Raw genomic sequence first — 21,724 nt, forward strand, 5'->3', positions numbered from 1 at the left:
GTCGGGTTACTTTACTTGTAGCGCCGGAGGAGAAGATGTCCGACCTCGCCCGTGGCACGTTCGCTGCATCCCGGGAGCGATGCTCGGGGCAGCGCCGAGCGGAGCCCCGCCGGGGATCCTGGCCCCAAGACGTGCCCTGGCCCCTCGGCGCTCCCCCGGGGCCGCGGGCTCAGGGAGCGGGCTCAGGGAGCGGGCTCGGGCTCAGGGAGCGGGCTCAGGGAGCGGGCTCAGGGAGCGGGCTCAGGGAGCGGGCTCAGGGAGCGGCCCCGGCGCGGCGCGGGGGCGGTCGGGGGCGGGGCGGCGGCGGGGGCAGCCCCGGTGCCGCCGGGGAGCCCGTCCCGGCGTGCGCGGCTCCGCTGCCCGTCCTGCCTGCCGTTCCGCTGCCCGTCCTGCCTCCCGCTCCGCTGCCCGTCCTGCCTGCCGTTCCGCTGCCCGTCCTGCCTCCCGTTCCGCTGCCCGTCCTGCCTCCCGCTCCGCTGCCCGTCCTGCCTGCCGCTCCGCTGCCCGGCGGCGCCTCGCGCGGCTCCCGCGGAACGGAGCGGGCGGGACCAGGCGGGACGGGACCCCCGGCGGGGCTCGGTGCGAGGCTGGACGGCCGGGGCAGGGGCCGGGGCCGGCCGGCGCTGGCGGCGGGGGGCGGCGGGGGCCCGGCGCGGCGCGGGGCCGGCGGGGCGCGGCGCATGGCCGGGGCGGCGGCGGGGGGCATCGCCACCCTGCCCGACGACGGCGGCGGCGGCGCCTTCCCCCCCGGGCACTTCAAGGACCCCAAGCGCCTCTACTGCAAGAACGGCGGCTTCTTCCTGCGCATCAACCCCGACGGGAAGGTGGACGGCGTCCGCGAGAAGAGCGACCCGCACAGTGAGTGTGTCCCGCTCGGGGCTGGGGCGGGCGGGCGGCTCCGAGCCCGGGCAGCGGGGCTGCGAGAGGGGCCGCGCCTCGGCCGCCGGCCCGCCCTGCCGGAGCCTCGGCAGCGAGCCTTGCTGGGGGAGCGCCCGTGGAAATGTCTCGTGTGTGAATAAACGCGTGTGTGCGCCGATGTGCGGAGCGAACTCACACGCACGTACCGCGCCGGCTGGGGTGTCCCGGCGAGAAGCCTCGCTGGCCGCTCCGCCTTCGACCTGCCGGGTACAGAGCCCGTCCGGCGCACAGAGGTTCGCTTCTGTGCTCAAAGGTGTCTGAGTTTGTGTGCGTGGCCCTTAAAGGGCTGTAATGGCACTTGCCGCTTCACACGGCGGCGGTGAATGCGAGAGATGCGTCAAGGTAGAAAGGAGGTGGTTCTTTCTTCCAGCGCGGGGAAGTGCTCGTGAATAGGAGTACTTTTACAGGAGTAGTGCTCGTGAATAGGAGTACTTTTACAGGCGTACAAGTACTCTTACGAACAAAGGTGTAAATCTGTCCAGGGAAGCAGGGTTTATAACAAAGTGCTGTCAGAACACCTTTTTCTTTGTCTTAAAATGTTGCATGTTGTGTTTTTTTTTTTTTTAAAAATCATTTAGGATGTCTTAAATACAGATAAAACTTAGGCATTCCAGCAACAGCAGTTTTTCCCTCCATACCTGATCTCTGGGGGGAGGAAGAGGCTCCTGAGCTGGAAACATAGGTTGAGTGGTTGGTGTGGTCTGAGGGTCTGTGCCCGGTGCCCGCTCTCTGACAGCCGGGCTTGCAGGGAGCATGTGGCAGGTCGCTGTCACAAACACAGGCTGCTCTTCGTCCCAAGAACAAAATGCCTTTTGCAGACCTCGGTTTTGAAAGTATTCAGTATGGAGGGTTTGTGGATGTAACGGTGAGTTTTTGATGTGCCCATGAGGCATGTCCTCCAAAGCAGGTACAGGGAGCTGCTGCATAGCCTGTCTGTCAGATTGTCCCAATGCAATTCCTGGTTTGAGAGAATTTATTACTGTTCAAAGTGTGCAGGGCCTGCCTGCAGGCACTTGGCATGAAGAGCAGGTGAAATACCTTACTGTGATCCTTCATCTGCTTTGCACCTGTGCTCTGAGTGATGGATGCAGGGACCAGGCAAAAGTCAGAGGACAAAGATGAGAAGGAACTGAGGAGACAGAACAAAGATTCTTAATATTAGTTTTCACTCTGGACATTCACCATTTGCAAAACAATTGTTTTTTCCCAATAATTCCAAAGAAATCCTGTAACAGAGCATTCACAAATAACAATATTGCCAAGCTGGGCTTCAGTCTGAGGCTGTTCTATTTTGTGACTCTTTGATAGAAATACTGTACATATGACGGGCTGAAAATACATGTGGAACTGTATATTTTGGGAAAGTTTAGCATCCTTTATTAGGCCAACAAGTATTCTTAGGAAAAGCTATAGGAAGCTTTCAGACTTGGTCCTACATGTTTGCATTTCCCCCTTTCTCACGTACTGGCTTAAAGGGAAGCTTAGTCAAGGTTGTGTCAGTAGTAACAAAGGAAGTTTGTTGCCAGTATAATGCAGTAAATGACTGAGTGTGGATTGTGAGGCGCTGATGCCTAAAGCAAAGGGTTGATTCACCACGGAGGTGAGTGGCTTGTGTTTTATGCAGACCCCTCGGTTACTGCGCTGGATTGAGTCTGTGCTGGGAAGGGCGCAGGGATATATTCATATTGCTTCAGCCTTCTGTATTTGGGAGATGTGGGAATGAATCCTTACAGGAAAAAAAGTCTCATTAGTTCATCAGACATGTCACCTCACCCCCAGAAGTAGCTGTGAAAATATGCTGGAAATGTGCAGGGAGATGGTGTTGAGTTGAGGACGTTCAAGACTGAAGGTGGGTCCCAGACATTGCCATGGATATTGGGTTCTTGCCTCATTCCCTAATTTTGCTTTTTGTGGTGGAAAATGCCAGATAGTGGTGCATGTTGTTGTTCTGTGCTCACTTGGCTGGGCCAGGCTGCCTTGAGTGGAGGTGATGTTTATTGCTGCCATTTTTTTCATCACAGAGCTCCCCCATAATCATCTCGTCCCCCCTGCCTTTTCTTATTATTCTGTCAGGAAAACTAACACTAGTTTTACATTCTTGAGTCTGTCTAATGTTGTGTTTTCTCTTATCAATGCTAAAATTTTTAACTGACTTCTCATACTACTTTTCTAGTAGTGAATTCTGTATGAAAATCTTTCTAGTTTTGGTGGTACTACCTTATTCTTTCACATTTCTGTTTTGCTCTATAGCTTTATTTTTGCTGTCATTTCTTTCGGGCTCTCCCTTTTGTCTCTGTACTTTTCCTTCCCTGTCTCTTCAGTACTATCTGATCACTAGTATTCTTTCCCCTTTCCTTTGGCACTTGTGTCTCTGAGGCTCCTCTCTCTTTTGACCTTTTTCCCTCTTGAATGAATGGTGCCAACAGGTAAAGGAAAACCTGAGTTGTAAATGGGTGATGTGGCCTCTGCCCTGTGCTGCAGCAACTCAGACGCCCCAGAGCTCCTTGAGTACCCTCAGCTTGGCACTCTCTGCCAGCTGCAGAAAACCCCTTTGTTTAAAAAGAGCAGTTTGTAAATGTGGAAGGCTGGTGGGATTTGCTTCCAACAAGCCCACCTGGGCACAGGAGCGCTGCCGTGCCTGAGCTACTGCCACGCTCTCCTTTTCTCATTATCAGACAGCTCTTGGCTTGTTACTTTCTCTTTTTTCCTTTTTTTCCCCACTTTTTTTTTTCCCCCCTTTTTCCTGGAAAACCTCTAGTTCTGAGAATCAGAAAATAATCAGTGCTGGAAGCGTCAGCGAGGCGCATTGCTGCGGCACTGCCTGGTTCACATCCTCAGCATCCTTGCTGTAAACACGTCACTCTGCTGCACTCTGACCCGCTGAGTGCTGCTCTGGGGAAGTCCCCGTGAAATCTCCTGGTATGCCTGGCTGGCATGGCAGATGGCAATAAATCCTGGACAACGTGGGGAGACTTTTAAATAAGGAAATTAGCAATGAAAATATTCACCTCGACTAACTCGCGGTCGTTTTTTTAGTTAAGCTAAAGGGTTTTGTAAGATGGTTTTGAGGAAAGAAATGCAGTGGCTGCAGAGAATTTGGTTTAGAAATAATTAAAAGACAGTTGGGAGAGATGCTTGTGGTGGCTGCTATTTTTATGAATTAATTATACAAAATGGCATTTCACTAGCATGTAATCCATTTTACTTTTAAAGGAAGTTCTTATTTTAGAAGGCAAATTACTACCTCCTTACGTTTCAGACCAAAGTTTAATACTATAAACAAATTTCCATGATCCACGTCCTTTTTTGGTGGCCCCTTTCTGCCTCTTGCACTCAGGGATGGCTTGTTTGTAATACATGTCTGGTTCACGTCCTGGCACTGAGAGTTTTGACTGTTTCACACTCACCTCGTTCACCTTCGTTTATTCCTAATTGCATCATTAATGAAATTAGGAACGGAAGTTGGCGTCCACTGGAATCCGAGTCGTGTGATTCACGCAGGACAATACGTCCTGCATGGTCGATGTTGCCACATCAGATGTGCATGGGGCAGTGACTTCAGTGAAGTGCCCCTTTGGACACACTCTGGGGACTCCGTTCCCAGTTTTTTTCCCTTGAAGAGGTAGTTTGAGACAAACAAGAAACAGAAGGCGCTTTCTGAGAGTTTTGTTGTTTAAAGCAAAACAAAAAACACGGCTGTTTTGTTGTTGTTGTTGATCAACAACTTCTGCTTTATGCAGAAAACTTACAAAGAACATAGTGTTTTTGGAAAGGCTTTTAGAAACTCTCCAGAGGTGTTTCCCTCAAAGAGGCTACAGTGCCAGCGAAGGGGAAAAGCATGGGGAATGGAAAGGGAACGCTTATCCATACATTTAGAAAATGTCTAATAGCACAGCTGGTTCCCTTCACAGTTTCCCTCACTGAGGAATGGTTGGCATTTATATATTTCCATAATTTCTCAAGCAGCTTTGCTTCATGATGAGCATAAACCAAGACTGTGTCCAAGGAATCCCGAGCCATTCTCATCCACTCCTTAACGAGGTGACAAGGTTCCAGCCTCTCGCTCAGATTCAGCAGTGTGAGCTGAATCAACCCTGCAGATGTCTGAAATACCTTCTTTCTGCTCAGTACCTGGCTCCTCTTTCTGTAGAAAATGTAAAATAGGGTAATACTGATCCAGGAAAATTTCTTCTTAGGGAAGTTCCTTTCATAAGTCGTTGTTAATGTTAAGATTTTGACTTGTCTCTTAGACAACATTTAAATGGCTACTCTCTAAATATTTGGAAAAGACTCTATTGAAAGTCTAGGCCGACTTTCAGAGAGCTCAGTCAAGACAGTAGAAATCTGACTGTTGCTCATGCGGTGGAAGAAAACTAAGGGGGGTCCTCAGAAAGAAAAGGTTGAGCAAACGTCAGGAAGTGTTTTAGTATGTTCAGTGCCTGGTGTTTAGGTTTTTATAGGTGCATAAGTTGTTTGGGAGTTGGAAGACTATGAACATTTGGTGTCCCACAGATGTGGCCGGAGGTGTTGACAGGGTACCCACCCTGTTCCAAATCTTAGCACTAGGTGAGAGGTGACTTTTCTTTAAAAAAACCCTGCCCCTAAATGTTCAAATCTTCTGCCCAAGTCCTTCTGAAAATAGACTCTTTTTGCATTACTTTTGATCTGTTGCACAGACCTTCACTGCTTTGCCAAGTACTAACTCTTTGCGACACAGCCGGCGCAGAAATTCCTCCCGGCTCTGGGGTGTAGCTGGTTTTAGGGAATGAGGTAGCAGAGACCCCCTGTGCAAAAAAGTTGAGGATAGGCTTCCTTTGCTTACTTTGTCATAGAAACCATCATGTCTTCTTGTCTGTCATGGTGTCTGCTAATCCTCTGTCCCAGATCTTACTGAGTCTTGCCCACCCCGAAGCTGTGTGACCAAGTAGCGGGTACACTCTGAAGATGGATCAAGACAATCCGAGATGTCTCTGGTGGGCCATGAACTGTCCTGTCTCTCCCAGCTGTTTTCCACCCAGTCTGGACAGGGCTGTTGGGAGAGGGGAAGGTTCCCAGGGCACCACCACCGACAGGTACACTAGAGGGCAGGATTTAGCCCGTAAATTGTCTCTCAGGCTTCAGAAATCGCGAGCGCTTCTAAGTACTTCCATGGCTTTGTTTGCAGAAAATGATAGTCCAACACCTCTTAGCCATTGCTGGGTAAGACAAATATAGATAACAAAATACAGCTAACAGGTAGTGAGGTTAGGTGGCTGCTGTTGGTTTTTATTTGGTTCATAAATGCTTGAAATTTGTGCAACTGATTCTAAGAAAAGGTTTATCCTGTGGTGGAGTCACATATAAAAGCATTTTACAGAAAATGAACTATTTTAGTAATTTTTTTTAAGATATGATTTCTTTTGACCTACTAGAGGATGAGACTAAATTGCAGTTGGTCAAAACCTGTGGGTTCGGGGTTTTCTTTCTTTTTTTTTTTTTTTAAGTGTGTTTTGGTGATATTACTGTGGAGTTTTCAGAGTTATTCAGATTCATCTGGTGGTAGAAAAGCAGCTTCAGGTTCTGTGTTCTGTAATGAAAGCAAGAGGGGTATCAAGTGCACAGACAGCTGAAAAGGCAAGAAGAGGTGTAGCACTGATTTCAGCAGTAGAATTAACAGTTAGAGGGTTTGAAAGATGCTTGGAGAGAAACCTCAGAAAAATGCCCCCTTCTTGTGTTCAGTTTCCACAGAATGCATATACCTATCGTATTTTCTAAAAGAAAGGGTTCCTGTTCTAAGGCAGTTCTTTGGGCAGAATTCTGTTTAATTGCCCTTTAATTAATAAATGTCTCAACCTGAATTTTAAATCATAATCTTCTCAGTAACACTTTGCTTGGGTAAAATTTTTCCAACTCCTTGGATTACATTTATGGCAAGCAGTTTTAAAAAAATAATTATTTGGTTACTATGGTTTTTAGCACCTTTGGGAGCGTTGCCTTGGGATCACTGGCCATCTTTTTCAGGACACTGGAGAGGTTGTACTGAACCGGTTAATAACCCTAGAATTAATTAATGGTGCTTTTTGACTGTCAGTGGCAGCGTGTTTAGTGCAATTGTGCAATAAACCCAAGCCAGACTATGTAACCCTAATGCAAGCCAGAGAATGCTCAAGTTACTGCTACTGAAGAACTTACATGTATAAAATCTGTAAATTGATTACTCATCTATACCAAGCAGTACTTGAAATGTTTATGGCATGATTTTTGAAGCCTAAAAGCTGGTAATGGGATGGTGTTTCATTCCTGATGGAGAATTAATTGCCTTTGCTTTTGTTAGTACCTGTTTTAGACTGTGCGCTTCAAAATAAAGCAACTCTCTCATCTTCTGTCATTTTCAGTAGTGTGTTTTGTGACAATATGTGCATGAACTTGTTTTCCTGTCTGCGTCTCCTGCTGCCTCCAGACTTGTCAATAAAAATGCTAGGAGGGTGGCTCTCTGGAGTGCTGGTGGCATTTCAGTGTTACTGTCTTACGTAGTTTTTTGTTTCTTCAGGGTAGGGCCAGATTTTGACTGGAGCCTGATATGATGGGCTGAGAATATAAATGAGATGATGTCTGCAAATCTGGGCGGAGGTTGTCTTGCACAAACTGTCATGGTGCACTGCTGGTGCTGTGTGAACCCGTCACTCGTGTTTGATTTCCGGAGGTTGAAACCGCATGGCTCGAGGGATTCAGTGGAGAAGGATCCTGAGGGTACCGGGAAACGGCAGAGTAGCACCAGACTCTGTGGTCGTTTGCAGCGGCAGTGTGGTGAAATTGTGCTCTTGTATTGCAGAGCTTGTTGGCTTCTCTCTTACCTTCTGATCAGGTTTCACCAGATCTCATAAAGCCGCAATCGCCAGGATTCCAGCTGGAATGCACAAGTCACAAAATCCCGACAGCCGCGGCTGTGGGATACTGCACGGTGGTGTGTGTTGTAAGAGCAAGGATGGATGTCAGTTGACATACAGCCTGAAAGTATTTGCAGTCTTTTTCCTGGCTCTTTCCTTTCTGCTCTCAGGCTGACCCCCGATGCCTGAGGTCCATCTGCAAACTTTCACCGTGCCAGTGTGTTTTGTCAGACATTCTGTGGAATGGAGGGACACGGACTGTCACCTGCGTTACATTTCAGGTTGGAATAGTCGTTTTGGGACCATGTTACAAAGAATGTTGATACAGGCCCACAGCTCTGGGGAGACCAGTAGTGAGACTGACATTTCTGGATCTAGAGAACCACACCTGTAGAGCAGCTCTGTGCAGTTGCTCCACTAGGACCTGTTGGCAACAGAGATGAATACAAGAATGGGAGCATGTTTTAGTGTGGAGAAGCAGCCACTGAGGACCACGTAGAGGCTCTCATCTCTGTTTAGAAGTCACTAGGGAATCCTGCTGTACAGACTCGTTAGGCTGAACTGTTTTTGGGAAATAGTACATGGATTCAGTTCACTGGGTTTCTCCACCTGTGACGGAGCAGTTGGGATGAACAGCTGAACGTGCTCCTGGCCATGCCTCCGAGTGTGTAAATAGGAAGGATTCATTTAGTGGTTTTGCAGATGTTTACAGACCTCACTATGGATGTTTCACTGACAGTAATGTAGTAGTTCATCCAGGACAACTGAGGAAAAAGATGTACAGTGCTCCTGTCCTTAGAAATGCAGGAATTCCTCAAAGCTGAAGAGGGCTGCAGTGATCAAGCTCTCTCATAACGTGGATCAAGATTGTCTGTGGGATTCTATACTAAGAGAAAACACTGCTAGGAGTAAGAGATGGCTGCATGCTGATTTGATGTGGTGTAAGTCAGGGCAGTGTGATTGCCAGTGCTTGTAGCTGTCATACTTCAGGAGCATGTTCTTCCAGTGATCTCTGGAGCAGTGTGGATATTGAAACCAGCACACAGATTCAAACCAGCATAGTGAGCACATAGTGACCACTGCTTCTGGCTGAAGCAGCAGGGACTGAAGTAGCCTCTTCCAAGCTACAGATTCCGAGGTCTCTCTCTTGTTGTCAGGAAAGTGTTCCTGTCCATTCTTAGCGTGGTTTGAAAGCATTCAAAATAAGCAGGGAGAGCTGGAAGCTGGGGAACTGACTGCAGCCTGATCCCTCTCTCTGTGGTTCTGCAGACCAAGGTTTTGGCTCCCCAGTACAGGCTGGGTCCCACAATGTATTCTGCCTCCTCACGGTGACCACAGGGGGTTGTAAAATTAAGGATTGTTACCCAGTTAGTACTATGCATTTTGTTTTCAGTTAAGGAATTTGGTTTCTTTCAAAGAACAGCTCTTCACTCACTCAAGGCTGCATTCAAAAGCAAATTAGAGCCTTTTTGTGAAGACTGATTCATTACTATGCTGGGTCAGCAGCGATTGACAGCTCTTGTCCTTCATTGCAGGTCATGCTGTTCCCCTGTGGATGCATTATTTAAAGGTCAGCAAAGGGTGGTTACACAGCTTGATGGAAGGGGGTGAAATAGATGGAGGATGAAGTAAGTCTCTGGGCTTAATGTTGCATTTGCATTGCTCTTGCAGTAAAGGAGATGGGCAGGCACCAGTGGAATACTGTGTGCATTTTGATTGGGGTTTTTTGTTGTCTTTTTGCAGAAGTATTTATTAAAGACTAAGTGATTAATTCAGTTTCATTGGTATTAGAGATGGGGGAAATGCAGACCCAGCACGTCTCAACCTTTTGGCCAGATTAAGAGCAATCAGCTCTAAAGGGCAACTTAATTAACAGGAGCTCCTCCTTATCAGGTTGTTCCTTCTTCCTGCTGCTGTCTGCTGTGCCATCTCCCTGGCACCCCGTGTGCCTGACACAGTTCCTCTTTCTCCACTGTGCTTCAGACTCTCTTGAAATCCGATTTGCTGATGATTCTTGGCATTCCTAAAATCCAGCTTTTCCTTTCCAACTGTGACACTCAGGCTTATTGAGCCCATGGGTTGGCAGTTTCTCCCCACTGCTCTGGCAGCCTTTTCCTTTCATCTTGTCTGGTACTCTTATGATCAGTCACGGCCCTAAAACACGATGTCCTACTGAGCCATTGTGTGAATCACGTGAAGGAAGAGCACTACAAATAACCTTTTGGAAGTGATACGTTTTACCTTTGCTTTCTTCTGAAGTGATGTTCCTGGGTTTGTCTTGGGTCGTCCCCTGGTTTTATGTGTTTGTTTTGCTGCAAGTGAAACCCAGGTCATAGTTACAAGGAGATTGTGTGTGCACACTAAATATAAAGCTGAATTTCTGCACGTTCTGTGTGTCTTCTGATATTAGTGACATGGCTGTGTTGGCCGAACAGTTGCACCACCTTTGTTCTAAAGGTGAACACTCAAAAGTGGTTATTTTGTTATTTATGTGAGTGAATACTAAAGGAAGCAAAAGCAGTTGAAAGAAGCATGATGGATTACTTTACCCTTGCTAAGAAAACCCCTTGGGAAGAGCCCTAAGAAACATGTGTGACCATGCATTTGTTATTTGTGTAAATTGAGACTTGGGGATGAAAGTATCAGTAATTTGGAGACTAGGCTTTATTACCTGTGATATGAATGAAGCACCTGAGGATGCTGTGTATTTGCTTCCTGGGGAGGATTCCCAGTGTCTCGGGTGCATGTTCAGTAGAGCTGGATTTTTGTAGGAACTGAGGTCACGATATAAATGAGAATAGGTGAATAGAGAAATAAATTCCATCGTGTTCAGTATCTGTGCTACTTATAAAGGTGAAGCCTCCTAAAATCTGTGGAAGTCCCTGTTAATGTGGTTGATTAGGTTAGTGGGTTGATACTTGAACAGTTACACAAGTTACTGTTCTGTTTAAAGCCTTGGGTTTACTCCTAAGTGTAACCGGAACTTCCTGAAGTGTTTGTGTTTCAGAAGTGTGTATTTTTGTTGTAGATGTTTACATTTTAGAGACCTCAGGTCTGTCTGCGAGTGGGTTTTTTTGCCTCTGGCTGGCAAAAAGGAAAAAGATACACTTAGAATGTTGTCATGCAAAAGCAAAGAAATGTGCCTTTGTATGGGAGCGTGACTCACAGTTTCTCACTGTGACACTCCATTGGCTTGATTGTTTTTGTTGCAGTTCTGATGGTTTGGTTTATTAACAGACCACCTCTCCTGCTAAGGTTTGTGAGCAGAGTTGTTCTGTTTGCAGTCTGAAGACTGGGGATGCCTCACAGGTCAACACAAAACTTATCAGTTAGTGGAAGATGTTAATATGTCTTTGAGAAAGAGCTATCAAACTGTCAGAGACTAAATGTGGGACAGAGAGACACAAGATACTTGTAATTCCTAGAGACAAGTTACAGTAGGCACATCCAGCTCATGGGCTGGGGTTTGGATCTGATCCAGCTGGGCAGCTTTGGCTCCAGAAATGCCAAAATGGGGGTAATGAGATGTGTGTGTGCAAATACATGTGTATCCTTGAACCGGCCCTTGGGCTCGAGAGGGTTTGTCGTGTTAGGTGTGGAGCAAACACGTCCGACTCCGTGTGTTTTGCTTGGACACCTGGCTGGGAATAGACGTTGCCCCCAAGCACGAAGGAATCTGCCAACTTCAGCCACGGAGTACGGCAGAGAGGGGATTTGGCTGGGGGGGGTTTATTCTTATTTTCCCCCTTTTTTTGGTGAATTTCCTTGCATTTCTGACACTTACTCCCTCTGGAGCTGCCCCACCTCTGTAGCAGTGAGACTGCTTTGTGCTTTCCCGTGGGCATGGAGGTGCAGGAGGAGGATGGGTGATGGGAGCTGGCGCAGCAGCTTCACCACAGTGTCATTCGGGGGCCTCGTGGAAGGGTTTTCCTTACGGGGCCTCTGCAAATATGTTGGAGATGGGCCCTGAGCCTTTGGCTGGGGTTGAGCTTTTCCACAGCAAACTGTAGTAATGCGAGTCATTGATCCAGAGACGTGCAGCCTGGGAGTTTTCGGGGGTACATAAACTCTCCCTTGCCGTAAACAGAGTGAGAGGTGTTTTGCTAATGACCTTCTCAGTTCAAATAAAGCATCTGTATGTCAGTGAAAATGGGTTGAAATAGTATCCGATTTGTCCTCTCTTCCCGAGGTCCATGAGCTGCTCTGTTAGCTGCAGTGTGGCCGCAGGGTTTTCACTCTGAAGCGATGGAGAGTCTTGAGCAGGAGGCTGGACTGGATCCTTCTGACCTGAAGTGTGTGGGATTTTGAGACTGTGGCTGGTACTCTTAGTTTTAGTCTGCATTGAAGTCTTATTTATAGGGATCTTTGCTAGGTGGATTATAGTGAAAATACAGCTGAGGCTGTAATTATGCCTTTATTTGCTGTGTAAGTGTCTCCAAAGCCAGAAGCTCATGGTTGGCTTTTTCTCTAAGGCTCCCTGATGTAGTGGTTAAGAGTTCCCATTTCCTTGTAGAGGAGTAGGAAAATGTGGATTTTATTAATCCATTTGGCTAATACATCCTCACATTCCACCTACTTAAGATGTGTGTTTGCCTGATGCTTTGTTGCAGCACCCTCCTGTCCTGCACGCTTACCCTGCTCCGTGTTCACTGGTCTTTTCTCTTTTTGTCTTTTGTTTTATTCCTAATGTGTTTCTGTCCCTTTCTCTTCCCACTCAGACCTTTGTTTTCCCTTTTTCTTACTGATACTGTGGCATACTCCTGCCTCAGAACATCTTAGCCTGTGCAGCTGCTCTGACTGAAATACCAGCAGTGGCTTCTTGCACATGGATTGCCGCAGGCAAAGTGCTTGGGATGCCCCAGGCTCCTCCACAGCTGCCAACAGATTCCAGCCGGGAATGTGAGAAAGGTAGTACCAGCTCAGCAGCGAGCAACTTAAAAAATGTGCAGCTCCCTTTTTCTAAAGCATTAAGTTGGTAGATTTTTGCCAAGATCTTCAAAATGAACTGGTTTTGAAGGAGATGTTTGGCCGAACTCTTTCTGCTGCAGAGCAAAGAAACCATTTGGGACCATTTAAGTTAGTGCAGTGTTATTGGGTTTGGGCCATTCTAAAGCTTTGCTGGTTTATGAGAACTGTGAAAGGGCTTTGGAGTTTGCATCGTACGTGTGATTTTTCAGTTCTAGTGCTCAGGGTAGTAAAAGAACTTTCGGAAAATGTACATGTTTTCTGTATTCCCCACATTTGCTAATGGCTTTTCTGTCCATGTTGTGCTACTTGTCCTTAAAATTATTTCCTCCACTGGACTGTGCAAAACTGCCCTGGAAAAAGGGGGTTTTTGAGCTCTTTAAGAAAAGCAAGGAAGATCCAGTTTTTAACTGAGATTTGAAACCTTGCCAACCACAAAGCTATTAAATACCACTTTTCAACTTCCATATTCTTAGAAAAGTGTCTCCAAGCTGTGAAATAAATGCCCATTTGTAACTCTCTCTTAAATATGCTGGCTAGTTTAACCTGCAGCTTGTACATCTGTCCTGACCATATACCCTGGGAGAGAGAGCGTTTCAGTGCCTGTTGCTGTGTGGTTCATTTAGTGCTACAAATTGTACTGGTTTCAGTGGAAATTCAGGTTTGGCTGTGTAGCTCGTGTTATTCTTCAGCCAAAACATCAGTGAGTACATATTCCTAACCAGAACCTCTGTGTATTGTTAGGAATAAATGTCCCCTCTCTACCCGAAGGCATAGTAGGTTCACTCAAGCTACATCCAAAGTGATGAGTTTTCCCACTTAATGATCATCTCCTTAGATAAATCTGCCATATAGAGATGCAGATGGTATTACAAGCAAGAAGACACATGGGTGTAAAAGAAAATCTGGAAATTCTGAGTGTAGATTACCCTTACAGGTTTAGAAGGCTGTGTGTGTATCTACATCTAATAGTCTTTAATGAGAGCTCTTTACAGCGTTAGGTAACACTGGTTTTAAATCCACCTCCTGAATTATACTTCAGTGCCTTAACTTTATTTCATTCCTGTCTTCCAAGCCATTTTTTTATCTTCCCAAAGATACAGCTTTATCCTTCTTCCCCAGAACTTCTCTGCTGGCATGAAATTGCCATTTCTTGCAATTCATTTCTTCTTACTCGGCAATAAAAGAGGAGATGGTCACAGGTCAGCTTATGAGGAGACAAAAGCAAGTCTTTAACGGGAGCAGTAAATTTCCCGAGTGCCTTCAGTTGTCCGTGGGTAAAGGTCACCTCGGTTATATTTGGGATGGGACGTTGTTTTATTTCATAACTTGGTGATGACTGAGCCTCAGTGCTCGGGATGTTTGCTCAGCAGGCCGAGTTCTGTGTTGTCACAACACCAGCAGGAATCGACCAGAGCCTTGTGCTTGGAGTTCCTTGCAAATTAAAGGGCACGGATGTGAACAGTGGAATAACTCACTGCCGTGCTGGAGGGGCCCTCCAGAAGGACTGCCAGAAACTGTGAAAAAGGGCCTTTTTAGGCCTTGGTTAACGAGCTCTTTCACAATAATCTGTGCTACCTTTTTGGGCTACAAATGTCTGAATTATTTTGCTTCCATTGATCTGGTTTTGAGTTATTATCCGTAGAGTAATATGCGTAGAGTAATACTACTCAAGTATGAGTAGATCTGAAATGATGGACAGTGTCTGAACTGTTGCTGTTGGTGACCTAAGGGCTGCAAAAGATACAGATCATTGATGTCAAGTGATAAATTTGTCTTACAACCAGTTAACCAAGTTGCAATGATTTAAACTGAAAACTGTTGCTTCTGGTGTCCATCATGTGGTTAAAATGCGTGTGATTGGTAAGGCTGTATCTTGGCACCTCCAGATCAGCAAAACACTGTGGCAAATACTCACATGACATTCACAAAGCCATAAAATAATGCTGAAAGCTGAAAAACTCACAGCACTATTCTGGCTCTGTTTGTTCATGTGCCTTTGGAGAGGAAAATCCAGTGAAGCTGATTTTGCTTTGGGGACTTTCAGTATTGCAGCGCTTTTCAAACTCTGCAGGAAAATCTTTTTTTTTTTCCCCTTGTAAAGAGTAACACTTCACCAGCTTCTCCAAACTATACAAATCTTTACAGGCTTTCAAAACCTTTCCTAAAAGTTTATTTTTACAGGATCTGAACTTCTGGCCCAGTGTGATGCTGGAGGATTTTATGTGCTTTTCTGTCCAGAGAAAGTCACGAAGCATAATAAGTCGGTACTGCAGTAATTAATATTAATTTTCAGCTATTCCACACAGCTGTTCCTTGTTAAGTGTGTGGTGAAAGCTGTGCTTGGGCACATCTCAGAAGCCCATTTCCCGCAGTCCCTGCCCAGAGCACTTTTCCACGTTCTTGCTTCCCCAGAGGGCAAAGGAGTTACACCGAAGGGTTTGGAGCTGTTCACGGGTCTGATGTTGGCCTCATGACTTGGGAGGGCTGTATTTTGGATACTTGATTCCGAGATGAAATTAAACCTTGTGCCTGACTTTTTACTTTTACCCTCGAGAAGGGTTTGCAGCAATTACCCGAATAATTTCGTGTTCCCGGTACTCCTGTTGCTGGGAATTTTGGTTGGTTTCTTCAGTACTGTCTCTTTTCCCCTTCAACAAAAAGCCAGATAAGCAGCAGCCTCTCTCTGAATCTCGAGAGCTGCTCCTTCTCCAAAATTTACAGTCACTTCAAGCATTTATTGTGATGGCTTTAAAGCTCAAGCTGTTTAAAACTGCATCATTAAATAGGACAAAGAATCTCGTGCACCAGAACAGGTGGGTGAATGAAGCTGGTGCCTGAGATGATGGATACCAAGCAGGCAAAGGTGAAAGCTTTCCTATGTTCATCAGAACTGCTGGGTTTGATTCATGGCTAGAAAAATCAGTTTATGTTTTGTGTCAGTAATTCACAGGCAGTAGCTAAATGCTATGTGATACGACCTTACAGGTTTTCATTTCTTTAAAATCTTCAGTTTCTTCAAAATAATTGTTTCAAATCATGTTCCTGATTTGTATAACGCTGTTTCTTGGGCCTTTGCTCTGGTTTTAGGTTTGAAGCAGAAGACAAGTCACTCTTAAGTGCTGAAATACCACGATGGCTGTGAAAACTTCCTTTTGTCTTTTTTTTTGTTCTCAGTCAAACTGCAGCTTCAAGCCGAAGAAAGAGGAGTGGTGTCGATCAAAGGTGTGATTGCAAATCGCTTCCTGGCCATGAAGGAGGATGGCAGATTGCTGGCCTTGGTAAGCACTGCTTTGTTCATGTTTCTGTCTGTAGTTGTAGGTCCTGTCCTCGCTCTCCTGCAGGATTTACTCAGCCTCTCTGTGTGTGATTTATCGGCGAGAAATGAGCTCTGCACAGCTTCAATTAGTTAAATTACAAACTAAGAAGAGTTGGGTATGTCTGTCCTACCTAGAAGCTGCAAAATTTAATGGGAATGGCTTGTCTGAGAGAGAAAAAAAATCATAGTGATCATGTAGAGAAGGAAGTTATAAAAACAGATGAAGAATGAAATGTTTGCCTTCTTACCCCCAGGAGTAATTTTATCCTCTTTCACTTCCTTACACGTGTGATTTTAAAGACCTTTTAAAATAGACAATAAAGCCAATTTTTCTTTATTTTGTTTTACTTTCATGATACTAATCTGTATAAATTGTTTTCTCATTTTCCTCTTTGTAGAGAATCAAGTTTTTTGGGCATGTTTACTTCCTAACTAGAAAACTGGCAAGCAAATACATTTTTGAAAATGTGATGATAAAATTTTAAAAAGTAATATAAACGTAGATAAATTAAACTGCTCTCTAGTGAGACTAGTTCTAGTTTAAACTCTTGTGCATTTTATTGGTATCAGCTGAATTTTTAACTGTGTTTTAAATCCAGTATGTGTAGCTGGCTCTGAAAAGTAATAAGGACTCCTGGAGCTGGAATATAAATTTTGCTTTAAGAGCTGCAGTTACATTAATTTTGCTTAAATCTCTCATCCATAACCTTCAGTGCAGGCAAACCTCCAGCACTGGTGAAGCACCACTGCAGGGCATTCATCCCTTCAGAATTTCAGTTTGCAATAATCCCTGATGCTTTGGTGTCTTGAACATTCAGCCTCTGTGCAAGTTGCCACCAGTGACTAGGGTTAGTAATGTGCATTCCTAACCCTGGCTGAACAGCAGCTGATGAGAGACCCATGCCAAGGGCTGCAGAAATTCCTTCTGATTTCCCTCCTGCCTCAGTGAAAGGAGGCTAAAAGGAGTTTCACAGGAGCAGGGCTCCCCGGGGTGCTCTGCAGCACCACATCTCTTGCTCCAGGAAGCCGGTTTTGCTCATGCCTGTGAGTACAGTTACAGGACCTGCTTCAAATTACTTGGGTATTGTGTGACAGCTCAGTTGAAGAAAATATGAGGAGTTGTCCACTGTGCTATTCTTGAGTTAAGGGTAATGGGGAATTTCCTGTGGTGCTGGCCTGGTGGCATTCGCCTTCCCATTCAGATCATCCTCTTTAACCCGAGTGACAGTGAATGGTCAAAATAGGGTGTTAAGTGCCATTTGTAAAATTCTAAACACGAGGGGATCGTTGTATTTGGGATTTCTGCTGTTGCAATAGTGGGTTGGGTTGTAGAACATGCCTTCCTTGCAGCAATTTTAGCTGCTTAGTTCCTGTAAGGCAAAGTGCTTGGAAAGTATCGGTTGTTCACTCGGAATTACGCTCTCAAAACGTGTAAAGCTGAGTCACTTCGTGCTTCTCACTTGAGCTTATAAAACATTTGTGTTAGTTTCTGGAAATGGGTATTACTTGCATTGTGTTTGCTGCGCGCACTACTTCCTACAGCTCTTTTATTTTTATTTTGTTGTTCATAGGTGAAAATTCTCTACTCTTTTAAGATCTTGTTCTTCACCCAGCCTAACGAATGCTGCTGCAATTTCATGGCTGTTTTCTGTAGCACCGGCAAATGTTTTTTCCATGAGGATTTCTGTGTTGTGACTTCCAACAGTCTGTGGCCGGTTGTGCCTCTACTGTTTCTGCCTCTAAACACATTCATCAAACTGTTTCTAATTGCCAGTGTTTCTCGTTCAGTTTGAGCAGGGCTGTGTTTCAGTGAGAGCTCTGCAAAGAGCTGGAAACCTTTGTGGTGCAGTGATCTCGTCAGTGCACATGATGAAACACTGCTGAAACCTTTGGCTGTTTCCTCTAAAATGTCATGGAACTTTAGTTTCTCAACACTTCACGGAGTTCTCTAATCCACCAGTCACTCAAGCACTATTCTGTCTTTTTTAATGTCTGCTTGCTTTACTTACTTGTCCATGTCCAGCATCCATTCATTTAGTGTCCTTGTTTTATAAATATATCAACATCTTCAAAAATACTTTTGCAAATTACTACTCGGGCCTGCTTTTCATCTTGCCAAATGCCTTTGTAATTATTTTGTGCAGACATGTCTTTAGAGTTTGTTCTGAGCTGGGTTTTGCAGAATGATTTATTGCATGGCCGGTGCATCGCTGCTCATCCTGGTGACCTGCGTGGGGGTGCAGTGGATCGTGTTCCTGTCTGGAAAGCTGCATGATGCTGATTTTAATGGCACAGTTTCATGCTCTTTACTAACAGACTCAGTTGTGGGGGAGAACTAATCTTTACCAGTTGTGTCACGGGAGGAAATGGCTGGTTATTAATGCAGATAGTCAAAACCTCCCCTTGGAAAACGCTGTTTTAACTGAAAATATTTGCGCGGAAAAGTATCTTATTCCATCAGATTTTTAATGGAAACACTGAAACGTTTCACTTCTGATACAGCTTATTTTCACTTTCCGGTTTCATTTAATTATAATAATAAAATATTTTCACTTTATGGAAAGAAATGTGATTATTTTGTTTAATGAAGGAATTTACCAAACTCCCTATGAAAGGAAGAATTGAACTTTTGACTAACTTATATTTCACGATAACTTGCTATTAAAGGGCATGACCTGTTCATTCTGTCTGTTGTGCTTACATGGTTTCACTTCAAAAACTCGACTTGAAGGGAAATTCTTGTCTTTTGATGTTATGGATTAAAGTTGTGCCACAGGAATATTTGTGAGAATAACCTGCATTTCTGGACCCTTTTGTAGTTGGAAAAGGCTGAATATGATCATCACCTCTCTCAGGCCGTACTGGATTCACTGTGGTAGTTACAGGTTAATAAACCCTCTGGCTTCAGTTTTGAGAATTAATAAACTTGAGGAATTTTAATTCCTAATCCAAGTCCAAAATGTCAGAGGGTGGCATGGTGTGACTCTAGGGCAGATGAGGTTTGCACCGAAAAATCAATCAGTGGGTGATGTCTGTGCAAATATGGGAAGAACCACCTTGTTGCAGGAAGCTGCTGCCCCTCTTTCAGGCAATTAATTTGCCCTAGGTGAACCGACTTGAGGATTTCAGGATTGCTGAAGTTGAAAATTCCTGCACTCAGGATTTTATTTAGTCAGGGGGGAGGGCTTGCTTGGCAGCCGACAAAATACTGACTGGGGGCAGGGCAGGCACAGGGGGAACTCGCTCCCCACCACTGCTCCGGGTGCTTTCCCTTCCTTTATCCTTCTGAAAGGCTGCAGAGTTCAGGTGTTTCATGCTGTGCTGTGGAAGCTTCCCCTGCTGGATCAGCGCTCTGAGTGCAGCCTAGACTTAAGTGTATTTGAAAAAACCACTGATATGCAGGGTTTTTCCAGGGGCTGAGGTTCTCAGTGTGGTGGCTGGCATCCTGCTCCTGCTGGACAGCAGTCCGGCTTCCGAAATGCCTCCTTTGGCAGACGTTAGGGAATACATAGTTTATGAAGCCTGAATTAGCATTTGTCATCTAAATGTTGGCTTGTATGTCAAAATGTTTACATTGGCAACACACTGTAGGAACCCACTGGTGTCACATATGCTTTGTGCAGAAAAAGACTTTTCTTTTTTTCACACTTTTTTGATGGTGTCTCTGCCTGAATTTCCAGCTTGAGCAATTGTACTGAACTTGCCTATGCTCTGCTTAAAGGTTTTGTTTTTAAATGCTTCTTTATACAGTTTCTGTGCCCTCCTCCCTTTCACGCTTGGATCTATGGCTCAAGGTGATTAATGCATTTGTTCTCACATTGCTGGAACACAAAGCACTGAAGTATAACTTATCTTGGGAGAGATTATTTAAAATAAAAATAACATGAAAATTGTGAATGGGATGTCTGTTATTTGAAATGTACAAGTAGCAGCGAGTTATAGAAATGAGAAACTGCAGATGGATTTTCTCTTACAAGTTCTTTTTCTTAGAAGCAAAAATTCATATCTGAAAATGATTGGAGAAAATACCCTTCTATTTGAAGATCACTTTATTCCAGATTGCACTTGAAGGATTTAATTGTTTGTAGCTACAGAATCTTGGCATATATGAGGAGTTACCCTTCTCTTGTATGTTTCTGTGCCTTCTGTATGAAGTCTAATTGTTCCAAGCTCACTCTATATATTAATGAATATTAACAGAAGATGATAACAAAAGGTAGCCTGCTAATTTCAGGGATTGCCTCACATTCCCTGTCTGCTCCCCAGTATTTTACACGCTTGCTTTTTAGTGACGAGCTTTTCTGCTCCTCTGGCATTCCCAAAAATTTTCAGGGGAAATGAGTCTGACTGAACTGATGGACTCTGAGAGGTGGTGTTTTTATGAAAAGAAAATGCACCCTCCAAGTTCCTGGGGTGTTGAACTTCTGCCTTTTTTATATTTGAGAAAATAATTTCTCTTGCCTGAAGCGCCAGTTCTGCAGGTGGATTTACCACCTTGACAGCTGAGAGCCGTGTTAATTCCATGTAGGTGGAGCTGGCTTTGAAGACTTCCTTCCAGAAGTAAAGTAATTCCATAGATGTACTTCTGAATACTATGGCATGCCTGGTCTCCGTGTGGAATATACCTCTTTAATGTTTAACGTTATTTTTCAAGTTTTGAATTCTAAAAAAATCTTTGAAAAGACTGTTTCGGAATGCTATAAACACAGACTTGAATTAGCTGTAGGAAAAGTTAAACCTCGAAATTGGAAAAGAAGAGGCAAAGGCTGGAACTCTGCCATGCTATTTATCTAATGGATAAAATGTTGGGTTGAGGAAGGCAAGGGAAATGCTGCCTTTTCTCTTACACCCTGCTTTTCTTTTTGGCTATAACCTAGGATGGGATGTCAAAGCTGCTGAGCTTGGAAGTCACTGAGTGCCAGGGGACAGGGTCCTTCATTTAAATGTTTTAATTTCTGATCAGAACAAAGAATTACACAGAGAAAACAAACTAGAACCTGCTTGGTCTGTGTTAGACACCACAAATGAACCACAGTTAAACCCTCTTCTTCCTGTAGGTGTTTTTAACAATATTTTCAAAATAACTATCATTCTTCTGTCATGAAATGTTTCATATCCATTTCTTAAAGCCAGAGGTACTGCTAACTCACAATTTTGCTAAGTTAGTCCCATGAGTCTGAAGAATTGTTTTTGGATGTTATACCAATAATCTTTCTTTTTTCCCCCCCCTTTTTAGAAATATGCAACAGAAGAATGTTTCTTCTTTGAGCGTTTGGAATCTAATAACTATAACACTTACCGATCACGGAAATACTCCGACTGGTACGTGGCACTGAAAAGAACTGGACAGTACAAACCTGGACCAAAAACTGGACCTGGACAGAAAGCTATCCTTTTTCTTCCCATGTCTGCCAAAAGCTGATTCCCATGGCGGATTCCGAGCACATTTGCCACACTACACTAAAGACGTCGACTTTCCTACTCCTCCCCGAAGTAGCAAAATATAAGCAATTATTTGCTGATATTAACTACTTTTCCAGATACCAGTTTAAAACATGAATGTTTCATACTGTCTTTATATTGCTCTTTAAACCTATTGTGCCAGTGTGTGTGGAGGTAAAATTTCTTGGAAAATATATTTTCAAGGTCAATAACA

At 44.7% G+C, this 21,724-nt stretch overlaps 1 protein-coding gene across 1 annotated transcript; it reads left to right on the forward strand.

Moving 5' to 3' along the window:
• Positions 1-589: 589 nt before the first annotated feature.
• Positions 590-21,591, forward strand: FGF2 (fibroblast growth factor 2). The gene is made up of 3 exons (XM_051804957.1): positions 590-858; positions 15,927-16,030; positions 21,305-21,591. Exons 1-3 carry the CDS (start codon positions 681-683, stop codon positions 21,488-21,490), a joined length of 468 nt encoding a protein of 155 aa, XP_051660917.1. The 5' UTR covers positions 590-680; the 3' UTR covers positions 21,491-21,591.
• Positions 21,592-21,724: the final 133 nt, after the last annotated feature.

This window comes from Manacus candei, unplaced genomic scaffold, assembly GCF_025592945.1.
Source record: "Manacus candei isolate 608988 ecotype Guabito, Panama unplaced genomic scaffold, ASM2559294v1 h1tg000062l, whole genome shotgun sequence".
In the NCBI taxonomy this organism is placed as follows: domain Eukaryota; kingdom Metazoa; phylum Chordata; class Aves; order Passeriformes; family Pipridae; genus Manacus; species Manacus candei.